Source organism: Dama dama, chromosome 11, assembly GCF_033118175.1.
Source record: "Dama dama isolate Ldn47 chromosome 11, ASM3311817v1, whole genome shotgun sequence".
NCBI lineage: Eukaryota > Metazoa > Chordata > Mammalia > Artiodactyla > Cervidae > Dama > Dama dama.
The window spans coordinates 3,207,078-3,229,461 of NC_083691.1; the positions used below are offsets into that span (position 1 = coordinate 3,207,078).

At 61.6% G+C, this 22,384-nt stretch overlaps 1 protein-coding gene across 1 annotated transcript in view; it reads left to right on the forward strand.

Annotated features, from left to right (window-relative positions):
- Positions 1-11,942: 11,942 nt before the first annotated feature.
- CCDC187 (coiled-coil domain containing 187) overlaps positions 11,943-22,384 on the forward strand; it is a 53,083-nt gene continuing 42,641 nt past the window's right edge. The window contains exons 1-3 of the mRNA XM_061156068.1: positions 11,943-12,208; positions 19,166-19,671; positions 20,412-20,504. Coding sequence (XP_061012051.1) covers positions 19,206-19,671; positions 20,412-20,504 — 559 coding nt within the window. The 5' untranslated portion in view covers positions 11,943-12,208; positions 19,166-19,205. The remainder of the gene's footprint in view (positions 12,209-19,165; positions 19,672-20,411; positions 20,505-22,384) is intronic.

Genomic DNA, 22,384 nt, shown 5'->3' on the forward strand with positions numbered 1-22,384 from the left:
CAGGACCCTGGCTTCAGGCAAAGGCAGCGTAAATAAACACAAGATTCAAAAAGGGCTCTTGGCCCCGAGCTGGTCTGTTTTTCCTGCGGAAGAGGCAGCGAGGATGAGAACCATCTGTACCCAGAGCGCAGCGGCCGGCGGCTCAGCCCACGCACCCTCCCCCGGTGACCACAGGAGCCGGGCCAGGGCCTTGTTCTCAGGCCTGGCCACGGCCCCCAGCTGGCCCCTACGGAGCGCAGGGTGCTGAGGGCAGCCCCAGGCCTGCCTCCTTGGGGCACCCCGGGCTGGCATCAGAGGACAGGGGCTGCTGTGGGCCCCCCGCCTGTGCCAGGCCTAAGCTCAGTGTCCCCAGGAGGTCACCTCTGGGCCCCCTACGGGTCACCTGGGTCTGCGGCCAGGCGCCTTGTGCCAGGAAGGCCGCCCTTGTGGTGATGTGCCATGGGTGGCAGAAAGGGGGTGGTCTCTGCGGAGGGGTGGGGTGTGGGCATCTTCTCTCTTCCTTCCCGGGAGGGGGGAGACCGGTGGGAAGCTGGAGTCCCTGGGCTAGAAGGGTCTTCTATCAGAGCTTCCCAGGGGAGCTAGGACCCTCTTGGGGGTGCTGGGCAACAGGCCAGGCTCAGACTGGCCTTAGTCAGGCCCTGCCCACCCCTCCCTGCTGGGTGCCTGGCACAAGTTGCTTTCCCTGTCTTGAGTTTCCATCCTGCTCCTCAGGGTTCAGCAGCCTTATGCCGCTGGGGTCGGGAAGGATCATGGGGTCGGGAAGGATCGGGGGTCCAGACAGTGATGGCCACGGTGCTGGACGGGCAGTCAGAGCCCAGGGTGCCCACCTCTGGGCCCGTGCTCCCTCCCCACTGGGCCCCTGCAGGCAGTCCTTGCCACACGGCGCGGAAGTGTGTCTTCTCCCATCCGGAGACCCGACCGACTCCTGTGGAGAGGACCCAGGAAGGAGGGTGGCGTGTGGACAGGCAGCACGTGGCCACCCAGGTGTGAAACTAAGTGTGCCTCAGCTCCACGGAGAGCAGGGGGCTGCTGGGAGGCAGGTCTGGGGGAGGAGGGGGCCCTGGGGGCACCAGCCCTCCATCCCCACCCGCCCCTGCTGGCAGCGGGCCGGCTCGCCACCCTCCCATTCTCTCCGCTCACCCTCGGGGCTGCTCCTCCTTCCCCCCCAGCCTCCCAGGGGGGTGGGGGCGGGCAGAGACCTGCTGCCCGCACACCTGCGCTCTGCACGTCCTGTCGTGTAGATGCCCCCCGTGACGCTCGGCCCTGGCAGAGTGTTCCCACGGGAGGCCATTCCCGAAGGAGTGTCAGGGGAAGAAAAACAGTTTCCCACCTGGATCCTCCTTCCAGCCCCGGTTAACAGGCGGCAGCGGGAGGATGCCGTGGGTGGTGCAGGCAGCGATGCTGGCCCTTGTCCCCAGAGGCACCACCTCTCTCGAGCCGGCCCCCCGCCGCACTCAGAGTACCAACCCCGCTTCTGGCAGCTGGCAGCAGCGTCGCCTTCACCTGGGGGCAATTGCCGCGTGCCTGCCCGCCATCACTCAGCCCTCCCTGGCATCCACTTCATCAGCGCGCCCCTCCCCTTTGTGAGCACACCGGACAGTGATGCCCCACATCACCAGGCTGGGCCTCAGGGGAGCTGAGGTCAAGCCTCGTTTCCTAACTGACCCCTTCCTGGGCCTGTCCCCCAGACAGGCCAGCAGGGAGACGACACTGGACAGTTGCAGGGGTCTGGCTGAGCCCTTAGGGGTGGAGAGGCCTTGGGCCTCTGGAGAGAGGCAGTCACTTAAGGCCTCCATGGGCCCCAGGTGAGGACTAGGCTGGGAGAAGGTGGTCAGGCTGCCCAGGGCCATCCCCACACAAAGAACCAGCTCCCAGGCTCAGGCAGGACATGCTGGGTGTTCTCTGGGGCAGGGGGCAAGCTGAGGATGGCCTGGTGGCCAGCGTGACAGCTCCCAGACCCTGCCTCCTCCCACCCCCCACACCCCCCTCCCCGACTAGGCTGCTCCTGCAGGGCCCAGGGGGGCTGGGGTCCTCCCCAGGTGCCACCAGGAGAGGTGTCCAATCTGAGACCCAAGGCAAAAGGTAGATGGGGAGAGGGGAGGGACAAATACACAAATGCGTGCTTGTGCTCAGGTAAAAAGAAGGCACATTTTACCATCATTTCTAATAATCTCATAACCCTGAGAAAGAACTCACTCTTCCGCGCAGCTCTGGGGTACATGCCACCCACTGCCCCGAGGCCCCCAAGACTCCACCTGCCACCACTTCCTCTCCTTGAGGCCTTGATGTCCCTGGGGTGGGCTCTCTGGGTGGACAGTGGGTTTTTGTAAGAAGCCGGAAGGAAACGGTCTGCCCACTCCAGGGTCCTGAGTGCCTCACAGGGAGATGACACGCCCAGGAAATAGCTGGAGGTGTGCTTGGGGCTGCACGCCACCGCGCCTTCCAGTGACACCTGGCCACACGGCATTCCTGGGCCGCCCGCGGGCAGCTCCGTCACCGGGTTTATGTCCCTGGGCCCTGTGGGGAGGAGGCAGGTGCCCATGGGGCAGGCCTGTGCTCACCTGTCCACAGCGGGCTCACCCTTGGCTGATGGGACTGAAACTCCTGCCCCCTGCCAGTCTGTGCCCCCGGGCCTGGCAGACACTGTGAGTGCTGGAGAGAGACGGACAGACAGAAAGAGAGGGAGGGACAGAGACAGAGGGAGAGACAAAGAGACAGAGGGAGAGACAGACAGAGACAGAGAGACAGAGATGGAGGGAGAGACAGAGGGAGAGAGACAGAGGGAGAGACAGGGAGACAGAGGAAGAGACAGAGAGACAGAGACAGAGAGACAGAGGGAGAGAGACAGAGGGAGAGACAGGGAGACAGAGGAAGAGACAGAGAGACAGAGGGAGAGAGACAGAGGGAGAGACAGAGGGACAGAGACAGAGAGACAGAGACAGAGGGAGAGACAGAGGGACAGAGACAGAGGGACAGAGACAGAGAGACAGAGACAGAGGGAGAGACAGAGGGAGACAGAGGGACAGAGACAGAGAGACAGAGGGAGAGACAGAGACAGAGAGACAGAGGGAGAGACAGAGGGACAGAGACAGAGAGACAGAGGGAGAGACAGAGACAGAGAGACAGAGGGAGAGACAGAGGGACAGAGACAGAGAGACAGAGACAGAGGGAGAGACAAAGAGACAGAGGGAGAGACAGACAGAGACAGAGAGACAGAGATGGAGGGAGAGACAGAGGGAGAGAGACAGAGGGAGAGACAGGGAGACAGAGGAAGAGACAGAGAGACAGAGACAGAGAGACAGAGGGAGAGACAGAGGGACAGAGACAGAGAGACAGAGACAGAGGGAGAGACAGAGGGACAGAGACAGAGGGACAGAGACAGAGGGAGAGACAGAGGGAGACAGAGGGACAGAGACAGAGGGAGAGACAGAGAGACAGAGACAGAGGGACAGAGACAGAGGGAGAGACAGAGGGAGACAGAGGGACAGAGACAGAGGGAGAGACAGAGGGAGACAGAGGGACAGAGACAGAGGGAGAGACAGAGGGAGACAGAGGGACAGAGACAGAGAGACAGAGGGAGAGACAGAGACAGAGAGACAGAGGGAGAGACAGAGATGGAGGGAGAGACAGAGAGACAGAGGGAGAGACAGAGATGGAGGGAGAGACAGAGAGACAGAGGGAGAGACAGAGACAGAGGGAGAGAGAGAGACAGAGAGAGACAGAGGGAGAGACAGGGAGATAGAGAGAGAGAGGGAGAGACAGGGAGACAGAGAGACAGAGAGAGACAGAGGGAGAGACAGAGAGACAGAGACAGAGAGAGGGGGAGACAGAGAGACAGAAGGAGAAACAGAGATGGAGGGAGAGACAGAGACACAGAGAGAGACAGGGAGAGACAGACAGAGGGAGAGACAGAGAGAGACAGAGAGAGGGAGACAGAGAGAGAGACACAGAGACAGAGGGAGAGACAGAGGGAGACAGAGAGTTAAGGAAAGAGATGGAGACAGAGACAGGGGAGTGTATTTGGGCTCCAGGTTCCTCGGGTGGCTCCAAGCTCCCCAGGCCTTGGGTGTAGGTTGAGAGGGGATATCTTTTATCATCAGCCTAAGTGTGTTAGTTGTTCAGTCTTATCTCACTCTTTGCAACCCCATGGACTGTAGCCTCTGTCCATGAGATTCTCCAGTCAAGAATACTGGAGTGGGTTGCCATTCCCTTCTCCTGAGAATCTTCCAAACCCAGGGATCGAACCTGGGTCTCCCACATTGCAGGCAATCTTTACGGTCTGAGCCACCAGGGAAGGCTGCCCACATCAGCGTAAACCAAACAGAATCAGGAAGTCAAATCTGCTGCTTCAAATAAATGCTCGGAAGCCCCCAGGGGAACAGACAATGCAGTGGGTTTCTTCTGTTGGGGGGTTCTATGCCCACTGGCATCTCTCCGTTCCCGCAGCGTGATGGTGGGTGGTGGCCCCAGACCCTCTGGGGAAGGGAAGCCAGGCCAGGCTGGGTTTAACAGCCCGGATGCCTGGGTTCGCTTTGGCCCCGGGCCCGTCTCTGATCCTTCCCTCCCACATTGGGACAGTGACGGAGGCCCAAGCAGTGCTGGGTAAACATGACCGCATGGGGCGTGGGCCTCTGTGTACTGTCCCGGGGCTGCAGTGACCAGTGACCACAGCTGGGCGGCTTCAAGTGGCAGAAATTGTTCTCTCAGCTCTGGAAGCCAGAAGAGTTTAGGTGCTGGTGGGGTCCCGCTCTGTGTGGAGGGTCCAGCAGGGGTCCCCCCTGCCGCGTCCAGCTCCTGGAGCTCCAGGCGCGCCCCTTGGCTGGTGGCCGAGCCCCTCCCCTCGCTGCCTCCATCTTCACATGTCACCCCGCTTCCCGCTGTATCTCTGCTCTCTGTCTTTCCTCCGGAAAGGACTGGCGTGGGATTTAGGATCTTAATTTCACCTGCAAGGACCCTTTCTCCCAAACGAGGTCACACTTACCACTGTAGGTGGGTGTCTCTCTGGGGACCACCCTTTACCCACTGCACTCACATCTCAGAATTGCACTTACAAGGCTTGCACTCAACGTGGGTCATGTGACACATGTAGTTCTGTAGATTTGCTCTCAATTAACGTTCTATTGTGAGCATCATGGGGACATCACAGATACAGTCAGAGGTGGAGGCTGAGTGCCATTCCCCGTGTGGCTGCGAACCTGCTGTGTAACCAGGTCCTTACCTGCGGACAGGAGGCTGGGCAGGGACCCGCTGCAGCCGCTGCAGCTCCTGGCCTGGGGCTGATGCTCAGATGGTCACTGATCCAGAAGGCAGCCGCTCTGTGCTGGGACCCCCCCCCCCCCCGCCCCCAGCTACAGTCCAGGGCGAGCGTGGGGCTTGGGACACAGGAGGGCTTCTCCCAAGCTGGGCCCCAGCCCTCCTCTGGGCCTCTCTCCTCTCCCTCAGATGGGAGCCCGGTGAATGAGGTCTTGCTGCGAAGCCCTTGGCACAGCCCGGGAGCATGGCAGACAAGAGTCGCGTATGTGGTGCCAATGGGCCGGGGGTTTGCCGGCCCCTCTGGGACAGCAAATTCTTAAAAAGACAAAAAAATCTCTTCAGGAGATGGGAATACCAAACCACTTTACCTGCCTACTGAGAAACCTGTATGCAGGTCAAGAAGCAACAGCTAGAGCCGGACATGGAACAACGGACTGGTTCCAAATTGGGAAAGGGGTACAACAAGGCTGTGTATTGTCACCCTGCTTATTTAACATATATGCAGAGCATATCATGCGAAATGCCGGGCTAGATGGAGCACAAGCTGAAATCAAGATTGCTGGGAGAAATATCAGTAACATCAGATATGCAGATGATACCACTCTAATGGCAAAAAGCGAAGAGCCTCTTGATTAAAGTAAAAGAGGAGAGTGAAAATGTTGGCTTAAAATTCAACATTCAAAAAACTAAGATCATGGCATCTGGTCCCATCACTTCATGGCAAATAGATGGGGAAAAAATGGAAACAGTGACAGACTTTATTTTCTTAGACTCTAAAATCACTGTGGACGGTGACTGCCGCCATGAAATTAAAAGATGTTTTCTCCTTGGAAGGAAAGCTATGACAAACCTAGACAGTGTATTAAAAAACAGAGACATCACTTTGCCGACAAAGGTCCATATAGTCAAAACTATGGTTGTTCTAGTAGTCGTGTATGGATGTGAGACATTAAGGAAGGCTCAGCACCGAAGAATTGATGCTTTTGAACTGTGGTGTTGGAGAAGACTCTTGAGAGTCTTCTGGACAGCAAGGATATCAAACCAGTCCATCCTAAAGGGAATCAACCCTGAATATTCATTGGAAGGACTGATAGTGAAGCTCCAATACTCTGGCCACCTGATGTGAAGAGCCGACTCATTGGAAAAGACCCTGAAGCTGGGAAAGATTGAAGGCAGGAGGAGAAGGAGGGGACAGAGGATGAAATGGCTGGATGGCATCACTGACTCAATGGACCTGAGTGTGAGTAAGCTCCAGGAGTTGGTGATGGACAGGGAGGCCTGGCGTGCTGCGGTCCATGGGGTCACAGAGTCGGACACGACTGAGCGACTGAACAACATCTGGGACAGATGCTCCGTTTGGCAGCAAGGCCAGGTGCCCCCAGGGCCACCAGGCTGCGGGACAGGAGCTGGCCTGCTGGCCGGGAACATGGAAGCGCAGCTGGAGCTAGAGGAAGGTCTCTGAGCCCTGGGCCCTCACCCTTCAGTGCCCCTGCCGGCATCCTCATTTCCCTTGACCTTCGCCCCTGAGCGCTCAGCACCCGTGTGCCACACGTCACGCTGAGAGTGTGGTCACAGAGGCTGGAGGATGCCTGGTTCTCATGGTACCTGCTCACCCCTTCGAGAGCCCCCTCATCCACCTGCCTGAAGGCCCTGCCCACCCCCGGGTGTGGAGGAGGCGAGGCCCAGCCCCCACCCTTCCCCACCCTCAGACACCGTCACTCGCGGGCAGGTCTGGGCTGCCAGGCCAGCTGGAGGGGGAGCGTGCCACCCCAGATCTGGGCCAGAGCCACATCAAGGGAGAACCGGCGCGGGCGCTCAGGGGACGTGTGGCGGCTTCCCGGGGGGGAGGAGAGAGCGGGGTGGGCAGCGGGCAGGGCTCTGTGCTCACGTGCACCGGCCCTGGGGGTGCAGAACTCTGGGCAGAGCGGGGAGGCGGCCAGCTGCTCAGGGCACCCCGTGCTCCGGGAGCTCTTCACGGGTGTTCTCAAGAGGGGCTGATCACCCCTCGCCCGTCCCCCGGCCACCCAGGAGGCGGGGGAGGCCTGAGGCAGGCATGCAGTGGCTGGAGGAGCTGCCGCCCTCAATGGAGTCCTCAAGCGGTGTCCATCTGTCTGTCCCAGCAGCGATGAAACAGACAGAAAGCAGGAGAGTGGGACCACACCCTTGCCATGCCCCCCCCCCCCCCCCAGAGGTCTCTTCCCTGAGCCTCTGCTGCGGTTCCAGCCCAGGCAGCTGATGGTTGCCATGGAAACCCCGCATCCTCCTGGGCGCCCTCTGCAGGCCCTTTCTGCTCCTCTCCTAACCCCGAGTGCCCTCAGTCCAGGGTTAAGCAGTAAGCAGCGGGGCAGTAGGGACCTTTCTCATGTGTTGATTCATCATGGGGGCTTTGGGACAAGGACAGCGGGTCCTTTTCCTGGTTGCTGAGTCATCTGGTCGGAACCCCGGGTTGGGGAGGGGGAAGGACCCCGGGGACGCCGAGCCCTGCAGTCACGCGTGGTTTTCAGGTTGCCCTGGGGGTGGGGACTCTGTGTCTGTGGCCCTAAGGAATCCAGGGCTGAAGCTGATGTGTACGGGGGCAGCCGTCTATGGAGCAAAGGCGGCAGCCGCCGCGTGAGGCCCTAGGAGCCCCCAGTGGGAACAGCACGTGGTCCTGCCACCTGCCCCCCTCCCCGCGGTCAGCACGGCCCTCCTTCCTTCAGACCTCAAACCTCTCAGGACGAGAGCACGGACCTTTCCCCAGAGAACCGCATCGGGCCCGGGGCAGCTAGGTGGGCAAGCTGCAGGAAGGAAGGAGAGGCAGGGGCCAGGGCCTCTCTCCCCAGGGCCCAGAGGCCCTCTGTCTCTCTGCAGGGCTGGTCAGAGCTCAGAATTAGGGCAAGGAGCTGCTGTGAACCGTCAGAAAGCCCCCTTGTGGGCTTACCTGGTGGTCCACTGGTTGGGAGTCCACTTTGCGATGCAGGGAACATGGTTCGATCCCTGGTCTGGGAGGAGCCCACGTGTGGCAGATCAACTAAGCCCGTGTGCCGCCACCACCGGGCCTGTGCCCCAGAGCCTGGGCACCGCAGCTACTGAAGCCCGTGGGCCTCAAGCCTGTGTTCCGCAGCAAGAGAACCCACCGCACTGAGAAGCCCGTTGTTCAGTCGCTCAGTCGTGTCCGACTCTGCGACCGCATGGACTGCAGCACGCAGTCCTTCCCCATGTCCTTCACCATCTCCCAGAGCTTGCTCAAACCCATTGAGTCCATCGAGTCGGTGATGCCATCCCACTATCTCATCCTCTGTCGTCCCCTTCTTCTCCCACCCTCAATCTTTCCCAGCATCAGGGTCTTTTCCAGTGAGTCAGGTGGTCAAAGGACTGGGCCAAGAGGAGCCCCTGCGCGCTGCTACTAGAGAAAGCCTGTGCAGCAATGAAGACTAAACACAGCCAAAAACAAAATAAATGCTAAAAGAAAAAAGCCCTCTTGGGCCTTCCTGGGTGGGCTCACCGGGCCCAGCTCCTGAGGGGAGGGGACCAACCGCAGGGACAAGGCTTGGAGCCTGGCTGGGCGTCTGTGTCAGGGCCCAGTAAGCGTGTCAGCGTGTCATGTGTTGATTCATCATGGGGGCTTTGGGACAAGGACAGCGGGTCCTTTTCCTGGTTGCTGAGTCATCTGGTCAGCTGCTTAGTCAGCTCGAGCTGTGTAACGAAACATCACTGAGTCTAAGATCGAGACCCAGGCTGATTGGCTCACGGTGAGGACCCTCTCGCTGTGTCCTCCCGCGACCTTTCCTCTGAGCGTGCACGTGGGGGTGAGGAGAGAGTGGGAGCCGTGGGGTGTCCTCTTGTCAGGACGCTGGATCCTATAGGACCAGCCGCTGCTTCCCCACGACCTCACTTAACCTCGATTCCTTCCTTATCCAGACACAGCACCCAGGGCCCCGGAGAGGGCACAGACCTTCGGGCCCAGGCGGGTGGAGCCCCTCCTCTGATGGCATGCCCGCGTGCAGAGCCCTGGGCTAGGCCATAGCTCTCCGCCTGGCTGCGTCCCCACCCCATAAGCCTTGCCCATTGTGGACTCGGGCAACACCAGCCTGCCAGCTTTCTGGATCCAGCTTTTCTGTTCCGGACCGCAGCCTTCCGTACCACCCGGGAAAGGGCCAGAGTGCATCCCTGGAGGTGCACCCTGCTTTCTCCAGAAGCTGAGAGGCTGGCGGCAGGAGGTGTGAGATCTAACCACTGGGCCTGGGTTTGGAGGGCACGCCCGGGAACGCCACCCTTCCCTGAACCTCTGGGATGTTCACAGTGCAGCAGTCTTGTGGTCTTCCCAAGTCCTGGCTGTCATATCTGCTTCTGCCAGCTTTCTGGATCCTCTAGGCTGTGCATGTTGCTCTGTGTCTGATCGGCCAGTGTGGCAGCATCGCGCCCCGGAGAGGACGAGTGGATGTGACGCGTGTGGCTGAGGTCAGAGGAGTCAGACAGCCCTGGGCAGACCTGCGGCGGGCGCTGTGTGCCTCCCATGTAGACAATGCCATCCACCTCTGATGGGGATGGAGACCACCCCACACCGCAGGGCCCTGTGTCCCTGGGGCTGCGGCACCCTGCCCCGGAGACCATGGTTGGTGTCCTGGATCCACTGCATTTCAGCAGGGATTAGACTAGCAAATGAAATGGAGGTATGGGGACCAGCCTGCATCCTTCAAACCCTCCAGGAAGGCACCGGGAGGCGACGCTGGTTTTGTGTCACTCTCTGGACCACAGAGGGGAGACGTTTCATACCCTTGACCTTCCCACCACGATAACAGCAATAGCTCCTAGCCCACGGTCCATGGATCCAATGTGAGGGTGTCCAGCTCTATATCCACAGACCAGGGAGGGGGCCGATCACGGGGATCTGTGACCCCGCAAACCCGCTGTCAGCTGGGCATTGGGCAGCACCTTGGTTAACGGCCTGACGGGGGTCTCTGGGCATCAGTGCCGACCCCAGCCCTGTGTTCTGACGTTCTGACAGTGGCTGTCATCCCCCTGCCCACTGCACTCACTGTAGGTGTCTCTGGGGATGGCCGCTCACGGGTCAGAGCCAGTGAAGACGGCTGATGGAGAGGCCCAGTGTGGCTGCCCTGATTTAAAAAAGCCACAGTTGCTGGCAGGGGTTTTGGCCCTGAGCCGGTTTTCAGGCCTGGAATCTGTGCACTGAAGAGGGGGCCCAGTGGCCCGGAGACTTGTCTCAGCGTAGGACCTGGAGCATTTCCTTTCAGTAAGGGGAAAAAGTGATTTGTTTTCAGTGGTGGTGATCTGAGGTCTGCATCTCAGAACCCAGGGGAAGGTGCTCTGCGCACGCTGGTGTGGCCGCTCAGGGCAACGGCTGGACTGGCAGCCCCAGGCGGTGCCAGACACCCGGGGGCAGAGTCCGGACAGCGGACGCGCTGCTCTTCGCCCCCCCACCCCGTGGAGTGTTGGGGTCTTTTTTGCTTAACTTGGGATCGAGGGGGAATGTTCCAGAAACTCTGAAGGAAGAAATTTGGCTCCTAGCAGGCTCCAGCCCCCGAGTCCAGCCCTCGGGCCAGGTGGCTTCTCCCTGTCTCTCTCACCCTGATGGACAGACCCACCTGTGTGGACACACCTGAGCCCATCCATCTTCTGGGCCTGGGCTCCTGGGGGCCCAGGAGGCCCAGGCACGGCTGTGGGGCTCTCGCTTCACACCCGCCAACCGCAGGGTCAGCCCCTTTGGACCCTGCGGCCCAGGGACACGGCGACCTCCGGGGGGTCTTTCCTGGAGGCTCCAGCTCCAGTCCGAGCTGGTCTTCTTCGGTGTCCGGCTCTCCCCAGGGGCTGAGCGGCTGTGGCTCCCCTATACCACCTCCAGGGGTGGGAAGGGGGCACACACGCCCCTGAGTATGTAAGAGGCCAGGCTGCTGCAAGTTTCTGTCCCCTAAATCCAAATTTCCTGAACACCAAGAGGCTTTCTTGGCAAAAGACTGTTTTCTAGAATTTTCTGGGTGGGGAGAAACATAACTGTGGGGTGGGGTGTGGCAGGAGCAGCAAAGCCCTGTGGGACACTGACCACCCCGCCGTACCCCCACTACGACGGGAAGAGGGCGCCACCTGCTGGCACTGCCCCACAGCCAGCTCAGTTGTCGGCAGGGGACACTTGGACGTTTATCCGGCAGCCTCCAGGACCCTTGGGCACCATCCTGACCCCACAGGCCCTCCACTGGAGCTGGACAGGGTGTGGATAGGGCAATGGACACACCTCCCCCTCCACTGACCAGGGCCCCTAGTTGGAAAACCAGCATAAGGGCCACAGGAAATCGTCAGATCCCAGCCCAGCCACCCAGACCCCAAGACCCATCCGCGCGTGGATCCATCTGGTACAGGTGCCCAACACCCCCCACTACCTCCCGCCATTCCGGCGGGGCTGCCATGGTGACCCCAAGGCCGTGAGTGTGCTCTGTTGGGACCTCCCCTCCCCGCCACCCCCTGCCCCCGCCCACCTGGTCTCCAGGCTTGGAGGGCTGTTCTGGAGGCATGAACTGCCCAGGGACCCACGCCTGGCATCCTGAGTCAGAAGGGATGAGGCCCGTCTACCTCCAGGGCCGCTGCTCCCAGAGCCCCGCGTAGGGGGTGGGGGCTCTAGGGAGGAGGGAGGCAGCGGGCTGGATGGGCCCCGGGACCGCGGAGGCGGGACTCAGGCAGTTCCGGGCCGTGGGGAGGCTGTCCTGCAGGCCTGCCTGCCTCTGCCCAGGCGGGGCGCTGGCCCAGGTGAGGCCCCTGGTGCCTGGCCCGGGTCCCCAGGCTCTGCGCCTGGAGGAGGAGTTCCAGTATCAGGCAGACGCCAGGGTTTCTCTGGCAACATCAGGGCGGCTTCCCTCCCATCCTGGCGCCCGGCCTCCTGCAGGCCCGGAGGCCTGGGTGCCCTGGCCCCCCCGCTCCGCTTGCCGCCCGCTTCTGGACCACTGCCCTCCCAGCCCTCCAGCGGGTGAGTCCTTGGGGGCTCTGCCTGAGCCCCGCCAAGCCTTCCCAGGCCCTTCTCCCCAGGCTGGGCCGAGTGCAGGCAAGCTCCCCTCCTCCGCCCTGCCCCCCAGGAGGGGTCTTCGTGCCTGCGGCCCCTGCTGAGGACTGAGAGCCTCCTGGGGGCCGGCCCAGGCTGGGCGAGTCACGTGCACAGCCTCCTGTCCGGGGTCGCTGGGCGCTCCTGGTCTCGGAGGGAGGTGGTGCCCAGGGCAGGTCTCTGGGCTGTGTGACCGTGGGCACGGTGACAGCGCCAGCTCACCCGGGGGACACGCTGGGCCTGTGTGTCATGGGGGTGTGGTGTGTGTCTGTGTGTGATATGTGTTGTATGTCTGTGTGTGAGGTGTGTGTTGTGTGTCTGTGTGTGAGGTGTGTGTCTGTGTGTGGTGTGTGTTGTGTGTCTGTGTGAGAGGTGTGTGTCTGTGTGTATTGTGTGTCTGTGTGTGAGGTGTGTGTTGTGTGTCTGTGTGTGTCTGTATGTGACATGTGTGTTGTGTGTCTGTATGAGGTGTGTGTTGTGTGTCTGTGTGTGAGGTGTGTGTCTGTGTGTGGGATGTGTTGTGTGTCTGTGTGTGAGGTGTGTGTCTGTGTGAGGTGTGTGTCTGTGTGTGGTGTGTGTTGTGTGTCTGTATGTGAGGTGTGTGTCTGTGTGTGTTGTGTGTCTGTGTGTGAGGTGTGTGTTGTGTGTCTGTGTGTGAGGTGTGTGTGTTGTGTGTCTGTATGTGAGGTGTGTGTCTGTGTGTGAGGTGTGTGTCTGTGTGTGGGGTGTGTTGTGTGTCTGTGTGTGAGGTGTGTGTCTGTGTGAGGTGTGTGTCTGTGTGTGGTGTGTGTTGTGTGTCTGTATGTGAGGTGTGTGTCTGTGTGTGTTGTGTGTCTGTGTGTGAGGTGTGTGTTGTGTGTCTGTGTGTGAGGTGTGTGTGTTGTGTGTCTGTATGTGAGGTGTGTGTCTGTGTGTGAGGTGTGTGTCTGTGTGTGGGGTGTGTTGTGTGTCTGTGTGTGAGGTGTGTGTCTGTGTGAGGTGTGTGTCTGTGTGTGGTGTGTGTTGTGTGTCTGTATGTGAGGTGTGTGTCTGTGTGTGTTGTGTGTCTGTGTGTGAGGTGTGTGTGTTGTGTGTCTGTATGTGAGGTGTGTGTCTGTGTGTGAGGTGTGTGTCTGTGTGTGGGGTGTGTTGTGTGTCTGTGTGTGAGGTGTGTGTCTGTGTGAGGTGTGTGTCTGTGTGTGGTGTGTGTTGTGTGTCTGTATGTGAGGTGTGTGTCTGTGTGTGGTGTGTGTTGTGTGTCTGTGTGTTGTGTGTCTGTATGTGAGGTGTGTGTTGTGTGTCTGTATGTGAGGTGTGTGTTGTGTGTCTGTATGTGAGGTGTGTCTGTTGTGTGTCTGTACATGAGTTGTGTGTCTGTGTGTGTTGTGTGTCTGTGTGTGAGGTGTGTGTTGTGTGTCTGTATGTGAGGTGTGTGTTGTGTGTCTGTATGTGAGGTGTGTGTTGTGTGTCTGTATGTGAGGTGTGTCTGTTGTGTGTCTGTACATGAGTTGTGTGTCTGTGTGTGTTGTGTGTCTGTGTGTGAGGTGTGTGTTGTGTGTCTGTATGTGAGGTGTGTGTTGTGTGTCTGTATGTGAGGTGTGTGTTGTGTGTCTGTATGTGAGGTGTGTCTGTTGTGTGTCTGTACATGTGTTGTGTGTCTGTGTGTGAGGTGTGTGTTGTGTGTCTGTGTGTTGTGTGTCTGTATGTGAGGTGTGTGTTGTGTGTCTGTATGTGAGGTGTGTCTGTTGTGTGTCTGTACATGTGTTGTGTGTCTGTGTGTTGTGTGTCTGTATGTGAGGTGTGTCTGTTGTGTGTCTGTACATGAGTTGTGTGTCTGTGTGTGTGCTGTGTGTCCGGGTGTATGGCGGTTGGCCGAGGGGACGCATGTGTCTCTGAGCCTCAGGGCAGGCTGTCTGCAGGTCACGTCCAGATGGGCCCCACGTCCCGATGGGCCCGGGCCTGGCTCAGCCTCGGGCCGGCCTCCGGCAGCCTCCCGACCCCCGGCCCTCAGCGCCCCCGGCCGGCTCCTTTGGAGACTCTCGGGCCCCTCGTCCCAGGGCTGGGCCCGCGGCCGGCAGGTGCCATGGCGACGTGCAGGGCCGTCTCCACCGCTGCGGCTGTGCCTCCTCTGTGGTCTCTGCCCGGGGCCCCGGGGTGTGGGTGTGGTTGACCGAGGGCCACAGCCTGCTCGGGCTTGCTCGGGCGGGCGGTCCTGGGGCCGCAGCGGGGACAGTAAACAGCGCGGCTGTTTAGAGCAGAGCCAGGCCAGCTCAGGAGACAGCGCCAGCTACAGCGGGCTGCGGGGGCAGTGGGGGGTGGTTCCGGTGACCCCCAGCCAGGGACAGCCCCTGGTGGCCACGAGGGACGGAACCAGCTGCTCAGGCGCAGCACCGCTTTCTGGCCTGGCTTCAGGGAGGGCGGACACGGCAGGGGGCCTGGGCTGGGCCTAGTGCGGACAGAGCGTCTGGCTCTCCTTTCTCAGCCGGTGCCCGGCCTGGGGGGCGGGCGCTGAGTACCAGCTGTCTTCTGACACTCGTGAGAGCCCCACCGAATGAAGCTGCTGTTGTGCCCACTTTGCTGATGAGCAGACTGAATGCCCTGCCTGAGGTCACCAGTGGGTACCTGGCGAGTCTGGAGTCAGGACCCTACCACAGCACCCACCAGGAGCTGGGCAAGGGGACCCGGGGCCAATGGGCTTGCGCTTTGCACCAGCCCCTCCCAGCCGAGAACCCCATCCCTCGTGAGCCCACCCAGCTCTGATCAGACCCAGCGTGGCCCTGGGGACCCGTGGGTGCTGTCTCTCCCAGCTCCGGGGAAGCGGCCGGTCGTAGAGACTCCTGCCCGGCTTCCGGTCCTGCTGGGGCCAGGACACGAGACTGCTGCTGAGCCTCTCTGAGCCACCAGAGCGGGGCTCCTCCCACGGGACCCTCAGCGGGACAGATGAAATGGGACCCCCACACCTGCACACGGGGCCCGGCCGAGCTGGGGGCTCCAGCAGCCATGAGCATCTGCATTCAGGCCACCCCCATCCCCTAGTCGTCCCTGACCTGGGGGAGGGGAAGCAGACAGACAGGGGGCTCCCACTCCCAGGGAGGGGAGGGGATCTTCTCAGAGAGTGCATCAGGCCGGCAGGAGCCGGGGAGGGGTCAGGAGGGCGGGCTGCGGGGCCCCACACGGACGGAGGGGCTCAGCTGAGATGCTGCGGGGCACGCCTCGGGGGGAGGCCGGCTTTCCGCCCCACCCCCCCCCCCCACCTCTGCCCAGCGGCCTTCTTGGAGCCGCACAGAGCGCGACTCCAGGGGGAGCGGACACCACCACTCTCGGCCATCCAGCTGCAGCCCAGCACGGAGCCCGCTGGCTGCCCCCATGGGGACGAGCGATGTGGCGCGCGGGGGTGACCGGAGCGGGCGGCCCTGGGCAGGGAGTGGCCTGTCTTCCCCGGTGAGCGGCTGCGTCTGGAAGGGGCTCTGCACCTGGGTGGGCAGGAGGAGAGGGAACCTGCTCCGGGCTTGTCACAGCTCACAGGGCGACAGAGGCCACTGGGTTTGATCCCCAGTTCACCCCACATTCGTGGCTAGGATTGTGCTTTTATTGCCAGTAGCCCTGGTGGCTCGAGAGGTAAAGAATCTGCCTGCAAAGCAGGAGATGCAGGAGGTTCCATCCCTGGGTCGAGAAGATTCCCCTGGGGAAGGAAATGGCAACCCACTCCAGTGTTACCGCCTGGAGAATCCCAGGGACGGAGGAGCCTGGCGCACTACAGTCCGTGGGGTCGCACAGAGTTGGACATGATTGAGCACGCACATGCATGTAGTACACACATGGAGGGTTTGAAGTGATTGCCCCACCATGTTTATGACCCAGCTTCTTCCTGGAGAAGTCGGTCTCCGCTGACCACTGGGGGCAGCTTAGTTCCTGCTGGTGGGAACAAGGGGTCACCAGGCTCATCTGTTAGGAGAAACTTATCGTGTTGGGGCTCCTACCACTTCCCCTTAGGATGACCCTTTCTCTCTGTCCTTCAGAGGGGGCTGGGAGCCCGGAGGACACTGGGAGGATGCCCCCTGCCCCAAGGACCCCAATTAATGGGGAAGACTGAGTGCCTGGTGAAGGGAAGTCGTTCAGCAATGGGGTCAGGCCTCTGCTCGGGTGTGTGATCCTGCAGCCAGAGCGAAGGGGGCCGGGAAGGGCTTTCATTCTCGCCAAGGTCGCAGGGGGATTTGCCAGGGGGAGGGGGCTCTTTGGGAATGAGGGAGGTGGAGCTGTCTGGAGGTCCTCTCAGCTGTCCAGGCTTTAGGGGCTCTGTGGGGGACACGATGGTCATTCCTGATGATGTCCCCCCACCACCCGAACTTGCGGCCACGTCCTAAGACCTGCCGCCCCTCCTGCGTGCTGGGCACCGTGCCACGACCCACCGCGTCCTGCCGCCCTCCTGGAAGGGCCTGCTGTCCTGTGCAGACCTGGGTCAGGGTCCCGGGGCCCCAGCCACTTGCAAGCATCCTGAATCTATTTCAGCTTCACCAGGCAAAGTCCCCAGTGGAGCGGGCCAGCCTGGGCAGGGCAGGACTCCGGGCCAGGGGCACGGGCCAGAGCTGACCCTATGGGGCTGCCGGCTGGGGAACCTGACTGCAGAGGGATGCCGTCTTTCTGGGCCACCAGTGTGCTTTGAGGGCCCCAGGGCTGGAGGCTGGATCTGGGGTCAGGGCGGCTCTGTACCCGCCCCAACCCAGTGCAGTGGCAGGGGAGGTTAAGTTGGGGCAGAGCGGGGGCACCAGGCGGGGTCCGTCCCGGGCCACTCCCGCGCCGACTGGCAGTGCAACCTGGGGCTGTGTCCCGGTGACCAGAGCCCCGCCCCGCGTCCTGCCCAGACAGCAGCGTCTCCAGGTGTCCCTGGTTCTCCAGGGCGGGTCCCTTAGAAGGAACCTCTAGGACAGCTCTCCATTCTCCATGCCTGCCTGGAATTAGGGGGCCTAGGGGTCTTTGGATGCAGACCTCCCCACTTTCTTAGGGACCATTCTGGAAGGAGTGCCTTCAGGGCTATTGCTAACGCTGATAAATATCGAAGCCCCTCAGCCATTCCCAGATGGACCGCTGGTGAGTGCTGGCCGCTCTGCAGGGCCCTGCTTTGGGGGTGAACTCACCAGAGCTCACAATACCCAGGGGCGGGGGTGGGGTCTCCGGTCGCCCGAGGTTACCCTGCCGGCTAGGGCGGAGCTGGCTTTGAACCAGCTCTCCTCCTGGGGGACCATGCCGAGCCCAGGGCCAGCGGACCGCAGAGCCCGTGTCCTTCCCACCGTGCCGCCCCACCAGACTCGTCGAGCAGGTGACGGGAAGACCGCTGGAGGTGGCCAGGTGGGGACGCTCAGGCCTCTGCAGCAACCATTTCTATGGTCAAAGGGGTGCGCTGAGCCTGTGCCGGAGAGCGGGATACCAGGCCCGCTTCCCTGGACCAGTTCCCAGAAGCCAAAGTGTCAGGGCCGGGGCTCTTAGCCCCTCGCCCAGCTGCTGGCGACGTGCCCCGGGCTGGCTCCTCTCCTGTGCCCGGACCCTCAGGCTGACCCCAACCTGGAGCTGACCCTTGAGCCCGACACCTGCGTGCAGCGGAGCCCACGCCTGCCCCCGCCCGCCCCTGGCCCCAGCCCCTCACGTCGTCCCTGCTCTGGCCCAGGCCAAGCCTGACCCCAGTCCAGGCCAGCTCACCACATGCTGCAGCCGCTGGCCCTGGCACCCTAGGAGGACTGGGGTGGGCGTGCTGCCTGGGGTCCCAGCAGGGGATGCAGGCCCGGCCCTCAATTGCTGCGTGACACGGGGTTATTATGCTGTCATGAGGTCGCCCGGAATTCTTACCCTCCACTGAGGGTCCGTGCATTGGGAAGCCCCCCCGCCCCAGGCTTTTGCCAGTCCAGGGCCTGGGAGCCCACTGTGCCCACCCTGTTTCCATGACCGTCCTGAGAGTTTCCAGCATGGGCCAGGGGCCCGGGACAGGCCAGCACCGGGAGCCAGGCAGCGGCCAGCTCACCTTAAGCTGGGGAGGATGCTGGGCGGCCGAGCATGGGGCTGTGGACCCGGGGCTGCCCCGTGAAAGCACCATCTGGCCCCAGGGCAGGCGGTGACGGAGGCTCAGCAGCTCCGCCTTCGCTCCCGGCCCTGCTGCCATGTCCGCCTCAGTCATGGTGGTGATGCCTGCCTGCTAGGGGGACACGACCCAGCCCCACCCTAAAGAGAGCCAGAGGCAGTGCCCCGTCTCCCTCGGGGCCCCGGGGGGACCGGCGTTCCGGAGGGCCAGCACCAAGTCCGGCTGTGTCTGTGCCGACTTAGGTGCGCATGCCAGCTCGTGGATGTTGAGGTGCTGTCAGGGAGGCGGCCAGGCCTTCCCTGGAGGGCGGCCGAGGTGGTGTGGGGAGCGAGGTCATGGGCCAGGTGCTTCTGTGTGCCTCTCCCTGAGACTGTAAATTGGGCTGACGGTGGTGCCCACCTGAAAGGGGTGTGGTTGGGATCCGAGAGAGAGCATCACTGCCCTGCCACCCACAGAGGGGGCTGCATTTTACTGTCCCCTCATCCCTTTCTCCAGAGATCGAGCCCCTGGTGGCTTAGATGGTTAAGTGTCTGCCCGCAATGTGGGAGAGCTGGGTTCGATCCCAGGGTTGGGAAGAGTGGCACCCCACTCCAGTACTCTTGCCTGGAAAATCCCATGGATGGAGGAGCCTGGCAGGCTACAGTCCATGGGGTCGAAGACAGTTGGACATGACTGAGTGACTTCACTTTCATCTTTCATCCCCTTCTCGGTCTGAGACAGGAAAACAGGGAGCAGGAGGGTGCTGGGGGTGTGTGCGGGGGGTGCATGTGAGACATTTTGCTCAGCACCACTGTGTCTCTGCACCTGACAGGTTGTGTCTGCCTCTCTCCCCCAAGGGAAGGCAGGCTCTGTCCACTGGCAGCCGAAGATGATGCCATGGCGGCCGTGAGGTGGCCCGAGCCCCCCGGGCAGGCAGGCGCCCTGCGGGGATCTCCCCCCACAGCCTGGTCTGACTACACTGAGGAGCCTGGCCGCCGGAGGCAGGCCTGCAGCGTCCCCATGTGGTTGGCCGACGAGGAGGCCAAGGATGGGGACAGCTCCGTGTCATCGGGCCGCCTCTCCGGCTCGTCGGGGGGCCACGAGTCATGCACCCCGCCCCACAGGACTTGGACCGAGAGGGCCCCCCAGGTGCCAAGGCCCCCGCGGCAGCCGAGAGAGAGCAACCCCCGACTGGAGCAGCTGCGGGACAAGATCCGGGCCCAGGCCCAGCGGCAGGCGAGCTGTGCCTCACTGGGCACCTCGACACCCTCCAGCGCCTCACACCTCTACAAAGCCCCCATGCCAGCGCCCCGGAGGAAGGCCCGAAAGCCGCCAAACCCCCCTCCAGCCCCGGCCTACCCAGGTCAGTGGGGCGGCTCTCCCCGGAGAGGGACAAGCAGGGAGAAGGGAGAGAGTGATGAGGTTGGGCTGCCGCAGGCCAAGCCGTGCGGGGCACTGGGCGGCCCCGCCTGGGCTGGCGGCCCCTGGGAGGCTGGGGCAGTGTGCCCTTCAGCCCTAGAGGGTCTTGGAGCCTGGGAAGCTGAGTGGAGATAGAGCCCTCCCGGGGCTGCATTCGAGCTGGGTTTAAGCGCGAAGAAGCGTTGACTCATCCAGGAGATGGAGACCGCCTGGTGGAAACAAGAGGGAGGGTGGGTGCAAGGGCAGGTACAAGGAGGCTGGAGGGTGTGCGAGGGGCGTGGATGGGAGGAAGGCCTCCAGAAGGCCCCCGAGGGGAGACTGCACCCTCAAACCAAGGGGACCTTTCCTTGGACATTTCTTCATGGGCTCACAGTCCTCACGATGCCCCTTCTTGTGGCTCAAGCATCCTGTCTGTGCTGGGCTTAGTCGCTCAGTCGTGTCCGACTCTGCAGCCCCACAGACTGCAGCCCGCCAGGCTCCTCTGTCCACGGGGATTCTCCAGGCAAGAGTACTGGAGTGGGTTGCCATGCCCTCCTCCAGGGGATCTTTCCAAGCCAGGGATGGAACCCAGTCTCTCGCATTGCAGGCGGATTCTTGACCAGCTGAGCCACCAGGGAAGCCAAGGCCTGGGGTCGCAAAGAGTCGGACACGGATGAGCGACTTTCACTTTTCCTTTCACTTCAGGCATCCTGAGTGGGACTGAAAGTGGAGTCGAAGAGAAGGCGACCCCCGGCCAGGGGCGTGAGACCTCCCGGGTCTCCCAGCACCAGGCCTCAGGTTAGTGGCCCTGTGGGCAGCCATCCCAGCGCCCCCGCCCCCCTGGACCCTCAGCCCAGGTGTGAGCAGCATATGGTTCTGGAGCCGGCAGTCTCCAGGCAGCCTCTCTCTCACCCTGTGGGACTGGCTCCGTTACCTCCCCACTCACCGAGGAGGATACTGAGGGTCAGAGAGGACCCCAGCTGTGAAGGGGCCAAGCAGGGATTTGCTCTCAGCCTGCCATTCTCTGGAGCCCGCTTTCCAGTCACCAGGGAAGGAATCCAGACGGGTTCTGCAGGGCAGGCTGGGGCTCGAAGCACAGGGCCCTGGGCAGGGACATCCATTGCTGAGGTGCTCTGCCCAGCATGCTCACAGGCCGGCCACAGTTTGGGCTTGAGGCCGTTCAGCTCACATCAGTTCCTGGGCTTTCTGGTCCATTCTGCAGGCAGGAGGCATTGCCGACCTGCCCCACAGATGACCTTGCCCAGCCTGGGAGAAGCTGAAGGGTCGACAGTGGGTTGGCAGACCTCCAGATGGGGGAGGAAGGGTCCCGGGGCCTGGGGAACCAGTAGACTCTGGCTCACTCAGCAGGAAGGAGGGGTGAGTCTGAGTTGGGGGGGGGGTGGACTGGAGCTGCTCCCAGGGCTAAAGAACCTTGGCATCGCCATCGTAAGACAGTTGGAAGGTTCTGGGCAGGGAGGCCTTGGCAGGTCTGGGCATTGACTGCTTGGTCAGTTTGTGGGGTGGGCACCGGGTGGAGGGGCTGTCTCTATGGTCCAGCAGGATTCTGGAGACCCCAGAAAGGGACAGGGAGAGGCCTCAGGAGCTGAGGTCAGGCTGCCTGGAAGGCCCAAGGCTCTGGGGGGTCTCTGGCCAGGGTTTTCAAGAGTCAGGACCTCAGGGCTCTGTCACCTATCCTAGTGGTGCTGTGATGAGTAGGGTGGGATGAGGGTTGGTCGACACTTGAGTCTACATCCTCTGGCTGGCAGCCACAGACTGGCTTCAGGTCTGCCCAGCCAGAGGTGCGAGCCCAGTGCAGCCCCAGGCAGAATGAGAGGCGCCGGCCGCGTGAAGCCAAGAGGCAGAGCCTCTCTCTGACCCAGCTCTGGCCTGATCGTGGACCCTGGCGGCTTCCCGGAAGTGGTGGTAGCTCACGTGAACTCTCTGGTCTCTCCCCTTGGGGACAGAGGACCTCGATGGCCTAGGCTCGCCCAGCAGGTCATTGTCCCCGTCCCCCTACATGGAGGCCACTGGGGCCTATCGGCTAAAATCATGACCCGGCCACTGGTGTCTCAGGGAGCTCAGTGCCCCGTGGCGTCGGTCACCAGCTCCTCCTCATTTTAGAATCCTCTGGAAGCAGGGCATGGGTCAGGGCCTGGGTCATTTTTTTTTTAATTGTGGCAAAATACACATAAATTTAGAGATGCAGGTTTGATCACTGGATTAGGAAGATCCCTCTGGAAGTAGGAAATGGCAACCCACTCCAGTACTCTTGCCTGGGAAATCCCATGGACAGAGGAGCCTGGCGGGCTACAGTCCGTGGAGTCTTAGAGTCTGACACGACTGCACACTCGCGCATACACACACACAGGGTTTACCATTTTTACTGTGTTTATGTACAAAGTTACTTTGTTTCCAGGGGGTTGACCCCTCTAGGGACTTCATGTGAGTGAAATCCTACAGGGTTTGTCCTTTTGTGTGAACCTGGGGCTTGAGGCCGCTCCTGCAGGGGGGGGTGGGTGGTGGGTGGTGGAGTGCCAAGGCCGGAACCCCGCTGCTCTGCAGAGGCCTGGGAGTCCCTGGGGCCTGACTCTTCTCTTTGCATGCTCCCCGGGTCTCCTGGTGACACACTGGGCCGGGCCCAGCTCTCACGGCTCACCAGCTGGGTGGGCGTTTGGCGT